The sequence below is a fragment of the Homarus americanus genome, unplaced genomic scaffold (assembly GCF_018991925.1).
Source record: "Homarus americanus isolate GMGI-L3 unplaced genomic scaffold, GMGI_Hamer_2.0 scaffold49667, whole genome shotgun sequence".
In the NCBI taxonomy this organism is placed as follows: Eukaryota; Metazoa; Arthropoda; class Malacostraca; order Decapoda; family Nephropidae; genus Homarus; species Homarus americanus.
In genome coordinates, this window is record NW_024738608.1 from 7,850,615 (window position 1) to 7,871,243 (window position 20,629).

Genomic DNA, 20,629 nt, shown 5'->3' on the forward strand with positions numbered 1-20,629 from the left:
TATTTTGTTTTGTTTTTGTTATTCTCTGTATCTAAACAAGAATTAGAAGGCAAAGAGAATTCTGTAAACGTGTTGACAACTGAACAGTAATATTATATAATGGTTTCCAGTTTTCTGTCCATAGTAAGGTCAAAGTGTCCATTTTTGTTTGTTTTACTTGAGAATTACACAGTAGTGACATAAAGGTTTGGTGTTTTTTTTACTTTACTATCAGTTTGTGTTATATTTGAAACATATGTCAGGCATTAATAGTTGTTATCAACCACAGTTACTTCAATATGTACATATACATTAGTTTTCTCTGTCCCAGCTCAGCTATAAAAATATATTTCCTTGGGTTATCTTCAATTTTTTCATTTTCATCCTTCTTTCATAGCATCTTCCGGGGTGGGTGTTAAAAAAAGCCGTAGTCCAGCTAAGGTCTCCCTGCCACCCCCACCCCCACCACCACAGTCACTTGTGGTGGATGAAGACTCTGGCTTTGGTGGTGACCAGTCCTTGGACTCGGAGTCATCCGTGCTGTCAACCCTGGGACCATCGGGAGCGGGAGTGGCTTCCTTGCCGTCGGTTCTTCCTTCGCTAGCGATGGTACCCCAAGCGGTATGTACTTCCTATGTCTCTTGTTTATAATGTTAATGCTTTTTATTAAAGTTTTTCCACATATTGCAGGTTTAAGCCACGAACCAAATCAGTCATCCTGTCGCGGGAAAAATTCACTGCAGTCAAATGAGTTTAATGTTTGTGCTTCTTACCATCATCACTGATATTGTAGTTGCAAAGTTCCAACTTATGACATGGACAGTAACAATCTACAATTATTAATTTGTAAAACATCTTAATGATATATAAAAAAAATCAGCTTACTTTATATATTTACATGAAAGCGTTTTAAAGTCCTTAATGCTCTGCTGATTAAATTCAAGAGCTGTTTTTATTGGCCAAATGAACATTGCTTATAATGCGAATGTCAGTGATAGCATGTAAGCACGAGGTTCTCAGCACATTTATTTGCACAGCTTGCTCCGTTACATTGAGTTTTTGCAAGCCACAGGAAGAACGTGAAGAGAGCTTGTTCGACCTGGGTAAGTATGGACCTGGGATGGATGGAGGCTCACTTGTCCCTGTGTTTCCTCACCACCACATTTGTTGTGGTGGATGTCTGACCCTGGTGTCCCGTTTGGGTTGTGTCCTTACAGAAACTGTTGCTAGTCAGTTTGTTGCAAGGTGCTGGAGGCGTGCAAGGTACGGGGACCAGCCAGAAAACCTCAGGAAACATTGCGGTAGGGGCTTTTCCCCCCACAACACAAGCGAGCGTCAGTAATGGCACCAACCAAACGGGGAACACTCATGGTGCAGTGATGTCCAGTGGTGCAGACAAGGAGGGTCAGAGCTCTCAGAGTGTACGGCCCTTGCTGGCTGCTGCCTCCCTCAGTCTCCAGGGTGCAACTGGCACTGATGTTCTGTCTGAGCTGCCAGCAGCCAGCACCAACTCTCCCTCCAACTACCCCTCTGAGCCTGTGGCATTTGGAAATACAGGCCATAAGGTAGGCACCATTACACATGCAACCCACATCATGCCTCCACCTTCCTTGGGGCCCTTCTGGGGAGGCCCTCCCACGGGGGGACCTCCTGTAGGAAGGGACTCTGTTAAAGCTCAGCATAATTGAAGGCTCTATCTCCCATGGCTGGTATTCAAGCAATTGGCTCTCATTTTAATGGTTGTTGAAAATAGGCAAAGGGATCCATGGGAGATCTGAGCCTTGCCAACGTTCCCATCATTCACCGTCTTATCCACAGGACTGTTTAATGTAAATCATAATTTTTATTATTTTTTTAAACTAAAAGTCCTTTGGAAATTTTAAGACTACAGTAAACTAGAGTAAATCCCACACTAGAGCATCCTCATTACATCAGAACCTGCCACAGAACTGCATGCTTGCACTACAGTCCACCGCTCTGACAGGTGCTAAGTAGCTATTTATTCGCCACAGTAGCTTATAAATGCTTCAGTGCTATCATTATAATGAAAATAATAACTTTTTAAAGATACAGTATAAGTGTCCTTTTTTCACTGCTGTAAGCTTATAATACAACTAAAGGGATATTTCATAATATTCCCTGTCATAAAAAAGACCACAAAAGCCACTTCGATGTTGTGTCAAATAATTGTACTGTACAGCTTTCGATAAGTCATCAGTGGATGCATATATATTTTGTTGCAGAACTAATGTGAACTCAAGCTTTTTTATAATTTTTTTTTGCCAGTTATCTGAAGATCTTTAATAGCAGAACACCAAAACTTCAGAAATTCACATTGTTGCAAGAGCTTGTCTTCTTTAAAGACAACTTTCATCCATAATTCAGTATGTAATCAATATTCACAACTGACATTCAATGGAATTTTCTTAAGAAATGATTCCTGATGGCTGCGAGCAACAAGAGGGAGGTGATGTATGTGCTTGTGTGTCCATGTATGTATGTATGTATGTATGCTGCATGTATGCAATTTGATGAAATAATTTTGAGTAATATACAGTATGTGGTCAGATGTGAAGATACATTAATACATTACTAGTGAAGATTGTGCACAACATTAACTTCAGTCTCTTATTAAGTCATATTCTTCCATGTTAAGTGAAGTTTGTTTCATGGTTAAAATAAATGAGGATTTGAGTCAACGGAAGAGTGTATCTTTGTTCTTTGTCTTTATTGAGGTCTGAAAGTAACTTAAATGTTGATTGATAAGTAGACACATTTCCATCTTTCATCCTTGTATACATAATACTTGACCTAACTGCACATAGATGTTATAGTGTACAGTACATTCCTCCGACCATCATCAATATTACAAACTCATGAAAGCCGTAATAAGGGGAAGAGCCACCTTTTGGAGTTTTATCATTCTTTGTACTTAATGATAGTGGTGGACTGGAAGAAGGTAATTACTCGAGTTGCATCATTGTTACTCAGAAAAAAATTACAGTAATTAAGTTAGGTGCGGTACTGAATTCCTTTTTCATAGTACTGTACTCAAATACTCAGTGAAAATAACACCAATAAGATTTTGTTCATGAATTAAGAGCATGGGTGTACGGGATCAGTAGTCTCTGGGTGGTCGGGTGTTTGGACCTGACGAGAGAGATGTCGCTCAGAGCCCTCAGACCAACATTTCCATAACCTAAACTCATTAAGCTAGCACAGGTGCATACAACCATACCAGTCGCCAAATAAAATTCCTTTGTAAAGTAATACCAGTACACAGTTTTGTCTTCTTATCCTATTTTCCTCCCTATTTACTTATTCGCTCATTGACACGATGTGATGGACTCGACAAAGTGAGGTAAAATGGACCTGACGCAACACATACACCTCACCTCTGAGTTATTCACTCACTTAATTTAACTTGTATTCTTGATTAGCTTTTTTCTTCAGCTCATCATTGCAGACTTTGATTGGTGACTGTGACACTTCGTTCAACTCTCCAGCGTGTAAATAGAAGGAACTGCTGCCTTAGTTCAGCCTTTACCTTCTCACTTATTACTGTGCCATAATTTCATGTTTGATTTTGTCAGAAATAATGAAAACAAAGGCAACTGTGCATTTCTCTTTGTTATGAATAAATCCTTCAGTAATTCTGGCTCATGTTCTACTTCTTGCTGTTCAATTCTGCCTCTCGTTCGCTTAAAGCTTTCTGCACTCTACATTCAGCGCTAACCAGTTTTTATTTTGGTTGTTTTAATAGGCGACACTATGTGCTTCTTTTTGTGTTTCATTGTTGCTAGTGTTTAACAGTTGTTACCCCGTAAAGGGAACGAAAGATATAAGAGTTTTATATCCTTTCCAAGGAGTTTTTCCAAAACTATTCAACACAGCCACTTGCACACAGCTTCTCATGCCCATACAAACTGTCTTGTAATTCTTCATGTTTTTCCTCTGTATAATTGTACAATGACTCGGCTAGGTCCTTTTTTATATTAACCTTCTTGAAAATGTTGTTAGATTACAAGGAAACATACAGTAGTGTAATCATGTTCTTGACTCACATACCATACATCAGGTCATTATCCAGTGTTTCACTCAGAGGATGATAAGTAACATGGTCATAAGTGGGGCACCCTACCAGCAGACTCACAACTCTTGGGCCAACTTTATCTCACTTCATACTCTTCTTTGCCTTGTGTATAAAACTTCAGTTTAATGCAAAACATCTCATTTTCTTTCTTCTTGTGAAACAAAATATCTAACCCAGGGGTTTTCAACTTTTCGTCTACCACATTCCTTTTTTACATTATCAGCACTACTCTGGTACAGTACCCCTTGAAAGGATAAAGTGAGAGAAAGTGCAAGAATGACATTCATTTATTAAACACCATCTCCCTTCTCCCCTCCTCATTTCAGATACTGTACAGGTGTGATGATAAGTGTGGGTGGTGTACATTGAACGTACCACTTCTTTTATTTATTAATACTGCACATTATTCATAACATTAGAAATATGACAAAAATGTGCTTGGGTCACATTTTAAAACGCTAAATATTTGTTAGTCAGTCATTTTTAAATTATACAACATGTTGATTTATGAATCCTTCAACTCTTCAGAACAGAAACATTAAATAAAGTTGCTGCAGAACATTTGTAGTACAAATTCATATTGATTTTATTATCTTGCATTATTTATTAATAATTTGACCTTATAGAAATGAAACATTAACAAATAGGGATACATTCAGTGTACAGTACACCGCTGCACACCTGCTGGCAGAATACTGTACAGTAGAGGGTATACGAAAAAAATCCTAAACTCTTTGTCACTGTTGTGTTCAAATTTCAGTTTCCTTGCTCTAAAAGTAATGTTGTGTCTAAATTTCATCTTCCAAGCTGAGAAAGTGCCTCATATACGTATATGAAAGAAGGCAGCGGTCCCCTAGTATGAAACAACTGCTATCTGTACTGTATTAGGTTTTACTAATAAGTAAAAACATTACCCGAAACAAGAAACCTGTAAAGTGAACACAGTGCACAACTACAGTAGTACCTAAGACTGCATGAAACACACTGCCATGTGTCACTGGCTGTCACCAGGCAATTTGTTCTTGCACTTGTCTTTAGGTTGTCAGTGGTCCTGGTAGAAGAACACTTGGTGAACTTGGGGGAGGAGAGGGCAGAAGCTATTACTGCAGTCAGAAATGTTTATACTGTACTGTACTTGTCCTCTTTGCATAATTGTTTATACATACAGGTACAGTATTACATATTCTGACAGTCAGTGGGGAGGCTTGTCTGGTTCATGAAAGTTGATGGCACAACATACTGTATCCAATAGGAAATAAATCACAACTTTTTTAAATAAGATTGAAAATTTATCTACATATAACATGTGTCTGACACTGAGTAGGTACTGCATATCTTATTGATATCTTCCTGAACCCCTAAACTTTGTCAATATGGGAATGGCTGGATACTTTATTCAAAGGAAAATCAGTAACAGACTACAGTAAGATTATTTTTGTGCTTGCTGATAGGATTTATCATAACAATTATTAAAGAAACTTAATTCTGCACAAAAATCTTGCAATGTTCCTGATACTGTAACAATATTAGAGTTACTAGAGACTGAACATCAGTACTTCCTCATTCTTCATCTTCTTGTCTATACAAAGTTTCTCATTTTCCTCTCGAGTGTTGCGGACAAAATGTAATAAACACATTCAACACCATTGCATAGAAGCTGCAGGTACTGTACAGTACTGTATTGACACAGTCAAGTCACTACAGAAGTGCTAAGAATTCTGTACTGCTTCAGGTTCATGTGACTGACTGCCTCAAAACCATTCACATTTCTTCTTCATAAGTTCATTTATTCATGATAATGTGGGACATAGCATAAAGTAACTCAAAACAAAGCAACATGTACAGTAGTGTTCACAAACCATAAATACTGGTAGATACTTTTGTTCTACCTTTCAAATCCGTTAGGAAGAGAAAAACAAGAGATGACTTGTATGGGAATTTAGACAGTGTTGTAACACAACTGAGAGCTATTGGGCATATTTACACCTTGGAACATGCCCACCACCAGAGGGGTCTTCATCTCACACACGAAGTATACACAGAGTGAAATACTGTATCTGACCTTGGAAACTTGGTGATTATAATTGATTTGTGTTCACAACTAACCATTAAATTTTTGCTCAAGGATGCTTTATGCCTACCCATCCCTAAATAGTGTATTACATTACAGTATTACTCATTTCTTATCTACAATATGATGCTGGCAGTGGTGGGTACCAGAACTACACTGACTTTCCTATTATGTGTAGTTTTCTCTCCCTATTACTAATAGTTGGAATAAAAGGCAGTCTATTCACAGTTCATTGTCTATGCTTTTCATAGGTCTCTCCCTCTCAATCACTTCCGTAGATGATCTCACAGTTGCTCTTCTGCTGCACGCCTTTGATGGCGAATGAAATTTTCCTTTTATATCATGTGGGAAAAACTAAATTAATTTTCTGAAAATTTATTTTGGAAATACTTTCCTGTAATATTCTCTAAAGAAATAATAAATACTGTCTGGTGTAGAGCAGGCATGGGCAACCTTTCCTCACTCATGGGCTGCATTACGATTTAGGTATTTTTCTGCTGGCCTACCCACCAAAATTTATATCCTACCTAACCCAAAAGTACATTAATATTATATTAGCACGGACAGTGAAACAGTTTATTGTCACGTAAACCTTACGATATTTTCAATTTACAATCGCAGTCTTTTTCCCATTTATGAAACAAATCCATCATAATAATTTTTTTAGTATTATGTTAATGTTTCTTGGCATTTAACAGAAGATGAGTGAACCATTGAATACGTTGATTTTTCTTACTTATGAGACACACACCACCAGAATAAACCCTATGTTAATCTTGGCACACGAGGAACTACAGTGAAACAATCTACAGTACAGGCACATTCTCTCTCTCTCTCTCTCTAACTAATATATATATATATATATATATATATATATATATATATATATATATATATATATATATATATATATATATATATATATATATATATATATATATATATATATATATATATATATATATATATATATATATATATATATATATATATATATATATATATATATATATATATATATATATATATATATATATATATATATATATATATGGCAGTTTCGACCCAAAATTAGTATAGGTACTCCCGAGCGTGCATATTCCGAATCTATGGTCCACGATTTGATTGAGGGGTAATTAGTGGTCGTAATGACACTTGGATTTTTTTAATTACCCTGTACATTGTTTCACTGCTAATTACTCACCAACTATGGGTTTCTGAGGTGTGATTTTGGCATTTATGTGTTATTTTGTAAGTACAGTACAGTACAGTACTTAATTAGTTAAATCCTTTAAAATCCAATTCCAAGAGAAAAGTATACAGCTAGACCCCGAATTACGACGGGGTTAGGGACCCAAATCCAGGTCGTAAGTCCGAATGGTCGTAAGTCCGACATAGATAAAAAAAAAAATTTCAAATTTTTTTTTTTCAAATAAAAAATCTACAATGAAATACAGTATAGTAAAAGTAATAAATAATGAGGAATGGATACGGTACAGTGTGACCGAGCACTTCCCTTTAATGTAGTCAGCTGAATGCACATGGGGCCCCCATAATTTTCTAATTATACATGGAGACTACATTAACTGGAAACGTTTCGGTATAGAAAATGCGTGCGTCATTTTGAAGAAAAAATTGGTCACAACTTCGGCGGTCGGTATAGGTACTTCTGAGCACGCTGCTTCTGAATCTATGGTCCATGATTTGATTGAGGGTTAATTTAGTGGTCATAATGCTGCTTGGAAGATTTTAATTACATTATTTGGACACTAATTAGTAACTATGGGTTTCCGAGGTGATATTTTGGCGTTTATGTGTTATTGGAAGTACAGTACTTAATTAGTTAAACCCTGTGTGACCACTTAGACTCACCCAACCTTAGTTAATTCCCAAGTGACTCACTGCCACATGGCAGCTAATCCATCAAACAGACTTCGCCGAACTTGGCCCGTAAACTCACGCAAGTTAAAATATTTATATTGTTGACTATACAGTACTGTATACACTTATTTCAATGTTACATTTCGGTAGTTACTTACTCTTAAGTGATGAAACAGTGATGAACTGTGTGTGAAGATTATTCTTTTTATAAATATCGCTTTATTCACCATAAACTGGCTGCATCTACCGGAACCACAGGCCACATTAATTAAAATTTCTCACTCACTCCATGGGCCGCATAAACACATGGTCCGGGCCGCGGGTTGCCCATGCCTGGTGTAGAGTATTCTCATCATTTCAATCTTCCAAGCTCACCTGTGTGCAGTCTCTGCTGGTGTTTGTTCTCCACTTTCTATTTTGTGCCTTTCTGATTTCTCCAGTTGAGCATCTAATTGTATTTATCCTCTCAGCACTACAGCATACTGCAGTAACTTGGGGAAGTCAGGGTTAAACAAGTGTAAAATCTGGTATGTATAAAACTTCCACCCCATTTCTATGCTCAGATTCTCAGTTGTTATACGGTATGTCAGAGGAAACATTGACTTGTGTACAGAACATTATAAAACACATATGAAGAATATTGAGTATTGTATTGATCATAAGTACTGTACATTGTGATAATTACTTAGGGGCCTGTTAAAAATACCCATGGAAGTAGTAGTGGATGTTACTGTAATCATCAGATTGTTACCGTGCTTATAGACCTAGGGTTAAGGTGTGCGAGTTTGAATTTTGACTGAAGCAAAGCGAATGTAAATATATTTTTTTTTGGTGTGTGTGTGAAGATGAGAATGATGTGTTCCAGTACAGTATTTAGTAAGTTAGGGTGACGAGGGTTGAATGCATCAAGTGGAGGAAAGGAACGAACTGTGACCATGTAAAGGGTTTCTTATGTTCAGGTTAGAGTGCAAAATGGAAGTGGGATCGGTTAATTTTGTTTCGCTGCCGTCAGTTTATCAGCTCGTAGAAGTGGCCGCCTAGTGTGGGGGTCGTTGACATACAATACAGTACCAGGTGTGAAAGATAAAAACACCTAAGATTTTCACTTGGTAAAACTTCATCACTATACAGTAGTTGTTTATACAGTATACTAATTTTTTTGTGCTTGAGTCCTCTAGGTAGACGTTGATTATTTTGTTTTATTAATGATAGAATGTAGTGAAATAAACCAAAACTCATTAAACTCCATATTGGTGGCTTTAGACATACATACAGTACCCAGAGTGTTTTTTTTTCATGCTCAGTTCACTTATATTTTTGTTTTTAATGCTAAATCCTAAAATTGAAGACTGGAGTTAATTTAACATCGTCATAAGTGGTAACCTCTACTAGTGCTTTTGGTACATCACACCAGTGTCTCGTGAGTTCCTCTAAACTATGAGACGACTATAAATCTCATTTTACCAGACAAACAGACAGAATCAATCCTTTGTACTGTAGTTGGTTACCATCTCATGACATTGCTTGTCTTTTTAATATTACTAGAGTGTATACATGATTCTTTAAGTTCTCTCTTATATCACTATGTTCTCCATTTGCAATTTCAAGTTGGTCTCACTGTACAGCATCTGTATGTACATAATGAAGGAAGTCAGGGTCGTCTTGCTGGGATAACTACACATCACAGGCAGCACTCTTAGTTCAGAGTTCCAGAACACAGTCAATTTGGGGAAGAGATTTTATTTGACGTACAGTAATTAATTCCCAATCATCATATAGCGTAACCTGTCCCCTTCTCTCATGCGGTCGGGATATGATGCAGGTTAAGGATTGGTTATTAAAATTGGTCTTTAATGTACAGTATTGTGTTGCCTTCCTTTTTTTTTTACTTTCATAACAACAGACATACATAAAGTTAAGGAATAATTAGGGTTATGAACTATAGTTAAATTGGTAAATATTCAGCATTGTGTAAGACTTCTATGTGCCTCCAAAAAATTGGGTAACTTTGAGACCTTCTGAGTCATAGTGTATAGTACAGTTATCCACAAATATCCCATCACCTCTCCTCCTGAACCACAAACCTCGAGATACAAAATAGTGAATCTGAAGCCTTTACGGACAGAATAATGCATCAGTGTTTACTGCTTCGGGTTTACGAGTCTGAATCTCAAGGTTTATGGTTCAGGAGGAGAGGCGACAGGACTTTTGTGGGTTATTGTACATTTTTTCTGACAATCTCGACAAAAAATTATTGAATTAAGTGAGAAATTTTCAGTTAAACAAAAAAAAGTAAATATGATTGATATACATTACTATGAAGTTGAAATAAGAAGAGGTGCAGATACTAAATACTCTTCTGTTTTATAAGACAAATTTATGCAATACATAATTCATCATTCAGATCCATTTATAATGGAGTACACTATACAGTACTGTAGGTACAGAGATGTGGAATACTTTCTCTTGGAGTATTGCACAAATTACTAAGTAGATGAATCTTGTATGAATGTTCAGTGGTTTTCACAGAATTATGTTTTTGTTTTTATTAATTTATTTAATTACCATTTCCAAATGATAAGGCTCACTACAAGTTGTTGATAACCTGCTTGTTTCATATGCATTGTTGGATGTCTATAGAATTGTTTTGCTACAGAGTTACATGGCAGCATTGATTGATATCTTTTAATGCTTTTGCTGCCAGTTAAGATAATTCCACTTTGAGAGTCATAAGGTTGTGTGTCTCTGGTTTACACAGGTGGTGGAGAACAAGTTCAGTATCTGTGACAAGAATCTACATGTGGATTTAGGGGGTGAGGAGGCCCAGGAACTGCCTGCTTCTAGAGGAACTACAAAAACACACTCAGTACCACCACTAATATCCTTCAGGGATGTGTCTCTTCTCTCTTCATTAAACCCATTTCAGTAAGTATCACTTTGTTCATATTACTGATTTAACACTTAAATTGTGGCATTCATAATGGGAAGTTCCAGGGATCAAAGATTCCTTCTAACGGTGATTATTGTGCATTATATTTATGTACAGCATAGTATGTATGATTGAAGGTCCCTGTTTGCTCTATATTCAAAGATGGCTTAGGACTTATGTTTTATTGGGTTACCAAGTAACAGCAATAACATTTATTTCATTTAAAGGGGCAGGGGAGAGAAATATTTATTCAATATTGACAGATTTTGCATTTGCAGGGGCAGTAGAGGTACTTGTGGTGCTTCATTACTGTGTGTAGACGGAACTCCACAACCATGTGGACGCAGTAACAAGATACTCAAATCAAATGTTCCCCATACATCCCCTCCCCTCACCTCTCAGCTGTCACCCACTTCCTCTGATGGAACAATAGAACTGAAGCTCATCACCCAGCCAGAGGAACAACACCGTGCACGCTACCAGACTGAAGGCTCCAGGGGGGCTGTTAAGGATAGAACAGGGTTGGGTCATCCTACAGTGAAGGTAATTCTTGTAATTCATCATTTCCTCATGAATGTCTAACATCATGATTGTCTGGCTTTTTATTAAATTCTTGCATTCCCTCCCTCCTTTCTAAATGAAATGTAATCTACCGATACTTAATTTTTTTTTTTTTTTTTACTTCGAGCTAGGAAATTAAAATAAAGGAAGGTAGTTTTGTGAATGGAGGAGATTTTTTTACATTGAATATTGGAGAAGCTCTTGTTCTGCTTTGGAGACTTACATTACTAACTAGGCACCAACATTACCTCATTACTATAACCTGGGGAACTTTGTAATTATTGGAGACTACAAAGGGAGATCACTGATTACTGTACACATGATCTTAAGATGCTCAAGAATTGAACGCGTTTTATGGAATGATTAGCAAATGCATTCACAAAGAAGACTCCCAGCCCTAGGTAATAAATTTTTTAAAATCTTCCAGCTGTGTGGATATAACAAACCGACAGTAGTTCAGGTGTTCGTTGGGTCTGACACTGGAAGGACGGGACCACACATGTTCTACCAGGTTTGTCGCGTCAGTGGCAAAAACTCGACGCCGTGTAAGGAACGGAGACTTGATGGTACTGCGTTGATTGAGGCTTCTCTTGACCCCGAAACAAACATGATCATGAGGTATGTCTTATTATTATTTCCTAATGAGGGTTGTAATATAACATGAAAAGTGTATGTTGTGCACATGTGTGTGTGTGTTGTGTGTGTATGTGTGTGTGTATGTATGTATGTATGTATGTATGTATGTATGTATGTATGTATGTGTAATAATAATGATAATAATAATTATTGACAGTTTATTGAAAAAATATGGCTGCCCAAAAGGCTGAAGATATACAGTCAACAGTAATGGGAATGGATAACTTGATTGACAAATAATATACAAGTAACATAAGTGGTACAAATATGATATATAATAATAAGGGGGGGATAGGGTCATTTAACAGGAAATTTCAGCATAGTAACAATACAAAAGTAAGATTGGCAGGGAGTGAACACACTGGTTGATAATTTTTACAATGGTTGGGATTGGGCTGTTCTTATAGCGATCAGTACGTGGTCGTTTGGGCTGGATGCAGTTGTAGTGTCGAACAGCAATTCGCAGACTTGGGAGACGGTGTCGAGGATGGTGCAGAAGCTACTCCCCAAATTTGCAGTTAAGGTCACAGTGATGATCAGAAAGAGCTGAGAGGGTCAGTGTGTTGAGTGCTTCTTGATATGTGAAGTAGGAGGGGGAGAGAATAATTTTGCATGCCCTCTTCTGCATTTATTTCTAGGTGTTTATGTTATGTGGCATTTAGAGGGAAGATCAGGCAGGAGAAGCATAGGTGAACTTGGGAAGTATGAATGTTGAGTAAGCACTATGTATGTGTGTGTGTGTTTGTTGTGCATATGTGTGTGTGTCTGTGTGTGTGTGTCTGTGTGTGTGTGTGTGTGTATGTATGTGTGTCTGTGTTGTGCACGTGTGTGTGTGTGTGTGTGTGTGTGTGTGTGTGTGTGTCATGCTCGTAAGGAATAATTGCAGATAGAGGGTACTGTATTTTTCTCTTTTTAAAATATTCACAGCAGCAAGTATAGTGGGATGATCATATAGAACATCACAATATAAACTATGGATGAATAGCATCATTACTTACCTAACTGTCTTACCTATCTTAAATAAAACAGGAAATTTTATTATATGTAAATTAATTTTCATTGAGTTATAGGAATAAAAATCAAAACTTAATCCTGTTTTACAAAAGATTCAGTTACATTTTAAGGTTTAATCAGATTATTATTTTTACTATATTTAGCTTGGCATATCATCATCATTACCACATTCATTTTATCACCTTCTTCCACACTTATATCAGGCAAGTGTGAAACAAGTTTTATGGCTGGATGCCTTTCTTTTCACCAACCCACTTTTACAGAGTAGGAACTGGTCATTATATGTAGGACCTCACAAGTCTGCTTATTCCTCATTACCTTACCTACCATCTTGTAAGGTCAGGAATGCAAATAGCATTGTCTCCAAAATCTCATGTAATGATTGACATATAATGGTGAGACAGGTTGTGGGTAATCTTGGAGGACTACAGGGAGTAGTGATCCCGCCTTATTGGCTAAGAGGGCACTTGAAGATCTTACATATATTGTCATGCCCAGTCTCCACTCTGTAAAAGTAGGTTGGTGAAAAAAAAGGCATCCTGCCATAGAACTTATAGATTTCAAATTTGCCTGATGGTAAATGGGTCACTCTCTCATCAGGTGATTGCTTGTCAGTTCTTCCATTAGACCTTGTAAGGCATTGGTTTCATTCTTTAACTGAATTTTCCATTGACAAAATGTTTTTCATGTTTTTAAATATAAATACAAAAAAAAGGCAAACGTTTATTTCTTGGGTGATGTGTATGATGTTAAACAGTTTCATATGTGAACAGTTGTGACTGTGTAGGCATCCTGAAAGAGCGGAATGTGGATGTGGAGCACAGATTCAAGGCTGCAGTGTCACGAGGTCGCAAGAAGAGCACTAAATGTCGTCTAGTATTCCGTACATTTGTCACGCTCACCAATGGCACTCGGGAAACTTTACAAGTGGTCTCACAGCCTATTGCCTGTAGTAAGTAACATGATGCTCTCTCTTTCTCCAGATATATTTAATTTGTGGTGTTTAACCATCCAGAGCACAACATTAACCTACATATTATCAGCTGTTAATGAAAGAAACCTTGCTTTACCTTATATGACCCGATACAATGCAATTTCCACACATTCACTATCATGACAATCAATTTTGAAGATACATTATAATGAGATATTTTTTTATATGCTGTTCTTTAAAAGTGTATTAGTCTTCCGCTCTTTAAATTATTTTATGGAAAATAACAGGAGTATCTTGCCAACAGCTCAGCCACCTGGTGTCCCAGAAATCTGCCGCAAATCACTTACCAAGTGCTCTCTAGCTGGTGGGGAGGAGATGTTCATCTTGGGCAAGAATTTCCTCAAGGACACAGTTGTGATCTTTCATCAAAATGGCACCAAGTCTCAGCCAATCTGGGAGGAAAAAGTCTCACCAGACAAGGAAACTCTCCAGTCTGTGAGTTTTTTGCAACTTTTACTGTACTAAATCCCAATTAGATGTTATAAATCTTTGCAAAGTGAAAGGTTTAGTGTGAGAAAAGAAAGCAGGTGATCATCTTGGCCACCACCTATTGTCTAATAACAGTGGTTGATCTTCATGATGTATTTATTTTTCCAACACATATCTGCCACAATTCTGGAGAAAAAATCTGAATATTGATGTTTGTCATTTATGGTAGAGAAATTAGAATACATAATTGATAGTTTCCACTCTGCCCTGTGTGTGAATGAGACACCTGTGAGTGCTCAGTTGCACAAAAGGCTTACATTAAATTAACCTCCCCCAATGTGAGAGATGGAGGAGAAATATATACTGTACTGTACCTCTACAGTATATATAAGGTACAGTTAAAACCCAAAATAAGTCCAAACCAATTTAAACTTGTTAAAACCAGAAGACACAATGGCTGTACAGTACAACTAATATTACCAAGGCAAAACAAGTTACACCAAAGGAGGATGGGGAAAATCTTGCCACCATCAGCTGCATCACACTACATTTTAACAAATTTATGCACCCAGCATTCATTTATGAGAATTTGGTCTTACGGGGATTATAAAAATGGGAGTACGTAATTTGTCTTATTCTTTTGTGAAACATTCAGAGACGGTAGTTGAATAAGAAAAAAAATAACCTTCAAGTTGAATAAAAGTTAACAATGGAAACCAAAGAGTTAAGAATGTGAGATTTATTTTTACACAGCCTAATTTATTTTTATATACTGTACTGTATACCATAATTACTACCCTTTTCTGCATTATTAGACACAGAACTTGCCCTGTCATTCATTACAAATATATTTGGAATGCATCTACTCTATATCCTCCTTTCAGATTCACTTAATTGTGACAGTTCCTAAGTATTATGATCAGTCCATCACTGAGGAGGTGACAGTGGACGTGATTGTGTCCTCCGGAGGCAAAACTTCCGAATGCCACAGCCTGACGTACGTGCCGCTTGTGACTAAGAGAGGTAAGTAGCGTGGCAGCCGTGGCGGTTGTCACTGTGTCTTGCTTGAAGTCATCTGTGCTGGCCCATTCAAGGGAAGGGAGAGGATTGTCATCATGCTGATACATACCTTGAAAAGATTACCAGCAGATGTTTTGAATGTTTTGTGCAATAAGCAAAGGAAGCTCTTCATTTGTGTATTGTCCCATGTAAACCCTTACCTGTCATTCCCCATCTTTTGTTTGGTATTCAACCCAGTAGCTTGTCATAAATTTTTTAAAAATCCTTATTCACCTTATTGAAGAGCCAAGTATTTGAAGATTATTTAATTATTTGTATTATTTTCTTAAATGCAATAAACAGTAAATGTAAATGTCAGATACCAGAAAAATGCCTTCTCTTCCCTTGGTTATCTGCTTGATTTTAATTAATGTTCAACTTGACCAATTGTGTTTCTACTCATAATATTTGTGAGTAAATAAATTCCAATTTTTTTCTTTAGTAAAGCTACTTGCTAGAACAACATCAGGCAGGTAGGCCGGCTTCATTAATCACCAGCACATGTTTAGTCCCCGCTACTTTCCTCCAGAGCCTTGCCATGGGATACTGTTCTCAAAGTGAGGGTTGGGAGGAATCAGGGATTATCAATGCAACCGCATGTCAGTAGGGAAGGCAGCAGGTGTTTATGGTTCTGTGGCGCCCAGTCTGTGCTCGCTCGGGCGTCATAGTCCAGCTACACCCTCTTGTAAGGGCAGACTGCTAGTCCATAGTGCATCATTGTGCCAACTTACATGTGACAACTTTGTTGTCAGTTCTGTCTTATGACTTTTTTCTTTTTTCTTTTGTCATTTGTTTATTCACTTGCCATGGTTCAAGAGTACACCAGTCAACCCCCTTCCCCCTTCATCCTTATGGATACCTCTCATTTGAGTTTAATTTCTTTAAATATTAATGTTTTAAAACTTAAAAGCCACCATAAACTGGCAGCAAAGTTGCATAGTCTGCCCTTCCATGGTTACTGAGAGTGCTACATTATCAGCTGAGCTGCTGCTGGAAGAGTTGGGAGGCTCTGGAGGTAGGTAGGGGGGGCGGGGAAGGGGCCACTAACACCCCCCTCTCATCTCCTGGTGTGTATGCAGACCACATCAGGCTGCATCCTCACCAGATGGGGGTAACACATGCACCCAACTTCCATGCCTTAAGCAACATTTAATTGAACAGTTATTCTTCTACTGAGAATATTTTGGAACTGTATATATAAATATCTTCCCAATTATGATTAAGCATGTGTTGCCTAAGATCTTGATCATGTGGGCTTTCTCAATCATTTCATGAGGGTGGTTGCCCTACTCTGTGGTTGGAGGTCTGGGCTGTGCCATTATCAGGCTGGCCAATCCAGGTCTCCCTTGTACCATTCTCATGCCATTGCCATTGTGCATGTGCAAGATTTAGGAAGCCCGGGACGCTCAATGCCTCCCATCAATAAACCCCCAAAATGCGGTGCCTCTCTGTTAGTTACATAGGTGTCGCCGATCACTCTCTTGTCTGAGATTGGCGTGGTGTGGCAGCGTACTCGTGGCATCATCGCAGCCGTGGCCCCGTAAGTGCCAGGGACCTACCCAGCAGGTGGTGTCGCTCGCTTGCTGCTCTATCACCCTCACCCTTCATTAACCATATTTCAGCTCACAACACAACAGTCCATCTCCAACACTTTTCACCATAAATTATTTTTATGTCATAGCACACAGTGGTACCATACTCAGTAAAGACTCAAGTATGCCTCATTTATGTATGCTGCATTGAAAATTATTTCACCCCATTAATATTTACTCTTCACTCTTAAAACAGACATTCTGTATGTCTACATCTCCTTTCATTTTTTTTTCACATTGTTGTCTTCCATATGACACCCATACCCTTTCATTTCATATTTTATTTCACATCATTTCCTTGAATATATAAATATGATAAACTTGTATTCTTTTTCTAAATTCATATATCCTCCCACTTATTATTTTTAGAAGTTTAAAACCATTGTCAGTAGACACTTTAAAATGAATGGAATTCAGGAAGCCTATATGTGTACTGCCTCTCTCTTCCACTCAGTTGTTCAATGTGTTTTGACTCGAGTGGTCAAGTTGGCAGCTTGCTGATTATAACTCATGTCACTGTTCAAAGTTTTAACCTATATTACTCATCATATATTCTTTTCATTGTTCAACTCTTCACGACCTTTCCAGCAGTCTTATTTTCTTAACTTTATCTTTCCTTATGGTCTACTCTTCTTTATTTGCCTAGTTTAAAGGGCTTACCAGTCATTCTTCTTTTGAAACTGGCATAGCTTGACATTTTACAGTACATTGACAGTCATACCATTATTTGCGTGTTGGTCAAGCACACATGCAGAATTTCTTCCCAATCAATTTTATTATTTTTATTATGATAATTATTGTGTTAAAGGCTCAGTAACTCTAGACTGCTAGAAGGTAATTGCTCTGGGGGCCACTATGTGAGAGATTCTGCATGTTCTACCTTGCTTTTAGTTTGGGAAACAGGCAGTTAGGGAAGAACTACCTATGATGGTAATTAATGATCATGGTTTTTACATATTCTTTAGTTTTTAAAAGGAGACATTATAATTATGTTGGTTGCAAACCCTTGCATAAAAGTGATTGAAGTCAAGTGTCTTGGAAAACTCTTAAAAAAAAATAATAATAATTTTATAGAAGGCAGACTTAAAAAAATAAATTGTTTGTTGGTTTCTTGCACCACATTCGGCAGAGATTTCCTGAAGGATGTATCAGTGTTCTGAGTTGGAAAATATGAAAGAATAATTAAGCAGTTGGAATTTATCAATGTAAAGTAAATCCTGGAATGTTTGCCAGATGGCACACCATAGTATTTCTTAAGCAGTGGTGAAGTTGAGACGGAGACCTTGAATGAAACCAATCGTAGTTTTGCACTTATGCATTGCCTGAACATCAATGCCCCCATGTGATCATCTGAAGATTACCTTACATCTTAACCAGCCTGAAAGTTTAACCATCCCAAAAATTGTCTTGGATAGGGAAAGGGGGAGGTAATTATCAGGTGATACATAAAGGCAAAAATTGCAAATCGTCTCGTTCATGGTTTCAACTCCATCATGGTTCTCAAGCTTAAGGGTGAGTGAGTCTCATCACTGTGGCCCATTAACCAAAAACACCATTGTACTCTGTTGGTCCATCCACAACAACTGGCTGGCTCTCGCACTTTCCACACAGACTCTCCCATTATTCTGTCTCCCCCTCCACCCACGTTGACAGCCAGCATCTGTGGGCAAGCTTCCTCAAGAGTGACACACACACACACACACACACACACACACACACACACACACACACACACACACACACACACACACATTAATATATAATGGTTGCCCCTCGTTTAACGAGGATGGCCTGCCCAAGGGCCACCTAGGCTTGAATTTGTTTAAGGTGTAGAAGCTGTCGCCAACACAACAACCACACCCTGAGTTAACGAGTAGCATGACCCAGTGTTAAGGAATATTCCAAGAAGACCGGACAACTTGCCAACTACACTGGCTAACCATTACCCCAGAACACAATCCACAAATCGATTAACATCCAGGGTCCTAATTACTGCTGGGTAGATAGGCAAATGGTGTAAAGAAACTTGCCCATAGTTTCACCCTGCCCGGGGATCGAACCCGGTCCGCCGCTTCTGACCATTATACCACAGGTCACACACACACACACACACACACACACACACACACACACACACACACACCACACACCCACCCACACCCACCCACACACCCACACACACCCACCCCACCCACACACCCACCCACACACCCCACCCACCCCACCCACCCACACCCCCCACCCACCCACCCCACCCACACCACACACCCACCCACCCACCACCCACACACACACACACACACACACACACACACACACACACACACACACACACACACACACCCACACACACACACACACACACACACACACACACACACACACACACACACACACACACACACACACACACACACACACACACACACACACACACACACACCACACACCCACCCACCACACACACCCACACCACACACACACCCACCCACACATACACCCACCCACCCACACATACACACCCACCCACACCACACATACACACACACCCACACACACACACACACACACACACACACACACACACAGACTGTTACACTATGCACACATGCAAATTTCTCTCTCTCTCTCTCCTCCTCCTCCTCCTCTCTCTTTCTCTTCTCCCCTCTCTCTCTCATAATTTGTCCATCATTTGAGTGGGTTAATAAACAAACTGATGTGGCTGTCAGCGTCACTTAGCATCATTCATGGTCATCATCCATAGTCAGTTATTTTCTTCAGCTTAGATAAGATTTAGCTTATTATTGTACAACAGGTTTATTTTATGTCCTGAAAGAAAGTATTATATATATGTACATATATATATATATATTCTTCCTTATTGGATTGGCTTCATATTTGATTTTATGAAGCATTTGCAAAGTGTTTATTTTCCTTGCCTCTTGAATGGCATGCATATTCAAGCATGTTAGAATGAATCTTTGAAATAATTTATAAGAAGCCATGAGGAGTTAGAGATTCTCTTACAGCAGGTTGCTGAAGAGTTGTGGCTTCTGGTGCAACATATACCATCACTGCCAACTTTATTTCCCTCATACAGTATGGTGCTAGATGGCAAGTGTTGTGTATGAATGGTTGGCTGTGAGGAAATGAATGATGGTTGGATGTTGGTCACTAGATTGAATGTATGTTTGGATACTTAACAGGAAAATTGAACTGACTTACATTGATGTTTTCAGGAGGCTGGAAGTGGAGCACTACCTTCATTTGTACTTTTTACTTCATGCCTAAGCATCGGACATGAGGGTATCCTCACTACTTACATTTGTTGTAACTGAAGCCTTCCACTCAATCATATAAGCCTTAGGAAAAATACAGCATCAGTAACATT

The 20,629-nt window shown here is 38.3% G+C and overlaps 1 protein-coding gene across 4 annotated transcripts in view; it reads left to right on the forward strand.

Annotated features, from left to right (window-relative positions):
* LOC121874239 (nuclear factor of activated T-cells 5-like) overlaps positions 1-20,629 on the forward strand; it is a 79,480-nt gene that overhangs the window by 43,283 nt on the left and 15,568 nt on the right. For 3 of the 4 annotated variants that reach the window (XR_006090383.1, XM_042378313.1, XM_042378314.1), the window contains 8 exons: positions 377-600; positions 1,197-1,544; positions 10,783-10,949; positions 11,232-11,496; positions 11,942-12,132; positions 13,938-14,116; positions 14,403-14,593; positions 15,472-15,610. Coding sequence is in view for 3 of the 4 variants with exons in the window: in XM_042378313.1 (XP_042234247.1) it covers positions 377-600; positions 1,197-1,544; positions 10,783-10,949; positions 11,232-11,496; positions 11,942-12,132; positions 13,938-14,116; positions 14,403-14,593; positions 15,472-15,610 (1,704 nt within the window). In the remaining variant the exon portion in view is untranslated. The remainder of the gene's footprint in view (positions 1-376; positions 601-1,196; positions 1,545-10,782; positions 10,950-11,231; positions 11,497-11,941; positions 12,133-13,937; positions 14,117-14,402; positions 14,594-15,471; positions 15,611-20,629) is intronic. The other variant, XM_042378315.1, reaches the window with a different exon arrangement.